General features: G+C 41.5%; 1 protein-coding gene across 1 annotated transcript in view; it reads right to left on the reverse strand.

Annotated features, from left to right (window-relative positions):
* Positions 1-1,400: 1,400 nt before the first annotated feature.
* Positions 1,401-2,675, reverse strand: part of LOC106536755 (fibroblast growth factor 14) — a 12,372-nt gene continuing 11,097 nt past the window's right edge. Inside the window, exons 3-4 of the mRNA XM_014034078.1 lie at positions 1,924-2,122; positions 1,401-1,842 (exon numbers count right to left, since the gene is read on the reverse strand). Of these exons, the coding sequence (XP_013889532.1) occupies positions 1,706-1,842; positions 1,924-2,122 (336 nt within the window). The 3' untranslated portion in view covers positions 1,401-1,705. The remainder of the gene's footprint in view (positions 1,843-1,923; positions 2,123-2,675) is intronic.

Below are 2,675 nucleotides of genomic sequence, written 5' to 3' on the forward strand. Positions count from 1 at the left end.
GGATATAAGACTTAAAAACTTGGTAAGATGGACAGTTTTTGCAGTGTACAACTGTCATTTCCCATAAGATGATCTGAGTATAAAACTCTGGCTCGGAATCTGGCAGGCGATAGACGTTCCTTCGAGGAATGCCAGGCCTTTAACTCATCGAGAAAACAATCAAAACCGTTGACTGACCGCGCGAAGAAATCATCCATTCAATAATGAACTACCTTCAAGCACAAAGTGGCCCAGAAAATCCCAGTCCGTGCTATTTTAGAACGTATACGGGACTAAATGTCAGGGAAAACGGTTCACAAGATGGATGAAGTTTCACTTCCTCACAGACACATCAGAGACACGACGCTGCGCTCACTGTGAAGGACACAGAAGAGATTACCCACAGTTCCTCTGCCTCATTCTCACACACACACACACGGAGACTCTTACAGTCCATCCACTCACAGGGGTTAGAGCACAAACACACCAAGACATTCACTCAGACAAGTCCATTTTTTTTGAGGGGCAATTCGTCCAAGGTGATTTGATATAGCAAGTGAGTGGATAAGCTGCCAGACATCRTCAGAATAACAAGCGCTGCAGCTCACAGGCTCTAATGTTGGCCTTCAAACCTGCTTTCATGCTGGCAGAAGAGGGAGAATTAAGTCTAAACGTTCATCACTTTACTTTTTCAGATATTAAAATCCAAACACAACCAGGAATTAATCTGATATTTCAGTGTATTACTGCTACTTTTCCCCACAAATCACATTTATTTATTTATTAAGATTTTATTTTATGTTTTATGCAATAAAAAATATTTGCACAATTTTAATCCTTTTAGTTAAAGTTCCAAACTTTTTAGTATTGCATGTGGATTTTATGGCTCATCTTCCGAGAATTATTTTTGTAGAAACTATCTACACTTTTAAATGTATGTTTTTAGATTTATTTAGATCATTTTGTTTAATTTTAAAACAATTTTGTTATTCAACCATATTATTTTATTTTGTAGGGCTTTTTTTTTTTACTTTTCCTCCTTTCTAGGATCCTGATTTTACCCTGATCAGATGTATCAGCACCATTTCTGAGTCAGATCTCACAAATCCAGCATTAATATCATCCTGGCAGGCAGAATGTTGCTTTTTGTTGGTGTGATTCCAATTTTAAACACCATGTGACAGAACCAGTGTAGATTAACTAATTATAATTATTTTCCATATTGGCCCGCTGGTGTGATCTGACCCAGACTCATGTAGCTGTGAGCTTTAGTTTGCCCTGGTGATTAGCTGTTGTTAAAGTGCTGGGTTGAGGGCTGACCTGAGCCACGCTGTCACCAACTTTGGGTCCCAAAATGGGTCCATGGGTGAGGACTATGATACTGAATCAAGAGTGGTCAATAATGTGTTACACAAAGTGTGTAAGAAGAGACAAAAAGCTTGTCTTTGCCAAAAGAAAAATTATGCAGGAACCTGTGAGGTTTCACTGGGGTAGAGTGTAACAGGAGGTGGGGGCAGGGCCTTTTCTTAAACCCTGGGCTTTTCTTTGGGAGGGGGCAGGGACTCCTCTCTCGGCCTTCTCGGTTCTCTAACCCTCAGCATCTTGTAGTGCACTTCTGGAGCGTGGTGGCCATTGAGTGCTGTTCCTTTAGCCACCCTCAGTGCATCATGGGCAGCTGAGTTCCCAGTGTCACTTGCGCCCTCTGTCCCACCCTCAGTCTCCTSTGCTAGGAGGCATCAGCCTTGGCAGATTCCCTCCGTCCATTCTTCAGGGATGGAGAATCTGAAGTCTTTGCCGCCTTCCGAGGGGGACTSACCGGCTCACTGGCGAGCTCGTGAAGCGACGGCTCCTTGTACATCGCAACTGTGTAACAAAGATAAAATAACTACAGCTGATAAACAGSAACTAAAAAAAAAGAGCTAAAGTAACTGACGAGACACAAACCTTCTATAACTTTAGGCAGGAAATGTGCGGCTCCCTTGGTCTTCTTCACCCGGTTGCCCTTCATAATCTGACCGTCACGGTTGATGCCGATATACCAGGAGCGTCCAGACTGCGTCTGACGGTACAGCATGGACGAGTACGTAACGTAGTAGTTCTCAAACACGCTCTCTTTAAACTTACACTCTGGAGTGAAGTTCTCCTGCAAAAAAACAAACAAACAAAATAAAACAGGAAAATAAATCAGAAGGCTGAAAGAATGTGCAAATGTTTTAAGAAAACTGCCAAATTTTCTTTTAAAACTAAACTCCAGTGCATGGCAGCATGTGTGCGATGACCTGAATTTCATTTTATTTTTTAATTAAATTTTTGTTTTGTTTTGTTCKGTTTAGTTTGCTGACGGTGCGATGAATACTGAGATATCCTAGGCTGGGAAGGATGCTCAGATGTAGCCTTCATTTTTTGGGGGTTTAGTAGACCCCTTTCATCAGACACATGAGAAGGAGCCCACAGGTTGGGTGGCCAACAATATCGAACTTTTGAAGGATGCAGCCCCTGAATTGAGACACAGCCTGTGATTTCTGTTAAACTATTTCTCCAAGGTTGTTCAAAAAGTTATCTACAACCAATAGGATGTTGGCTGCCTTTTCTACAAGACCCCTCGCTTCAAAATACCCGAACTTTCCCTTTGTATATTAGGCAAAAAAATAAAAATAAAAAATAAATAAATAGAATATCTGCACGCTCAGCAGTCA

Source organism: Austrofundulus limnaeus, unplaced genomic scaffold (genome assembly GCF_001266775.1).
Source record: "Austrofundulus limnaeus strain Quisiro unplaced genomic scaffold, Austrofundulus_limnaeus-1.0 Scaffold1958, whole genome shotgun sequence".
In the NCBI taxonomy this organism is placed as follows: domain Eukaryota; kingdom Metazoa; phylum Chordata; class Actinopteri; order Cyprinodontiformes; family Rivulidae; genus Austrofundulus; species Austrofundulus limnaeus.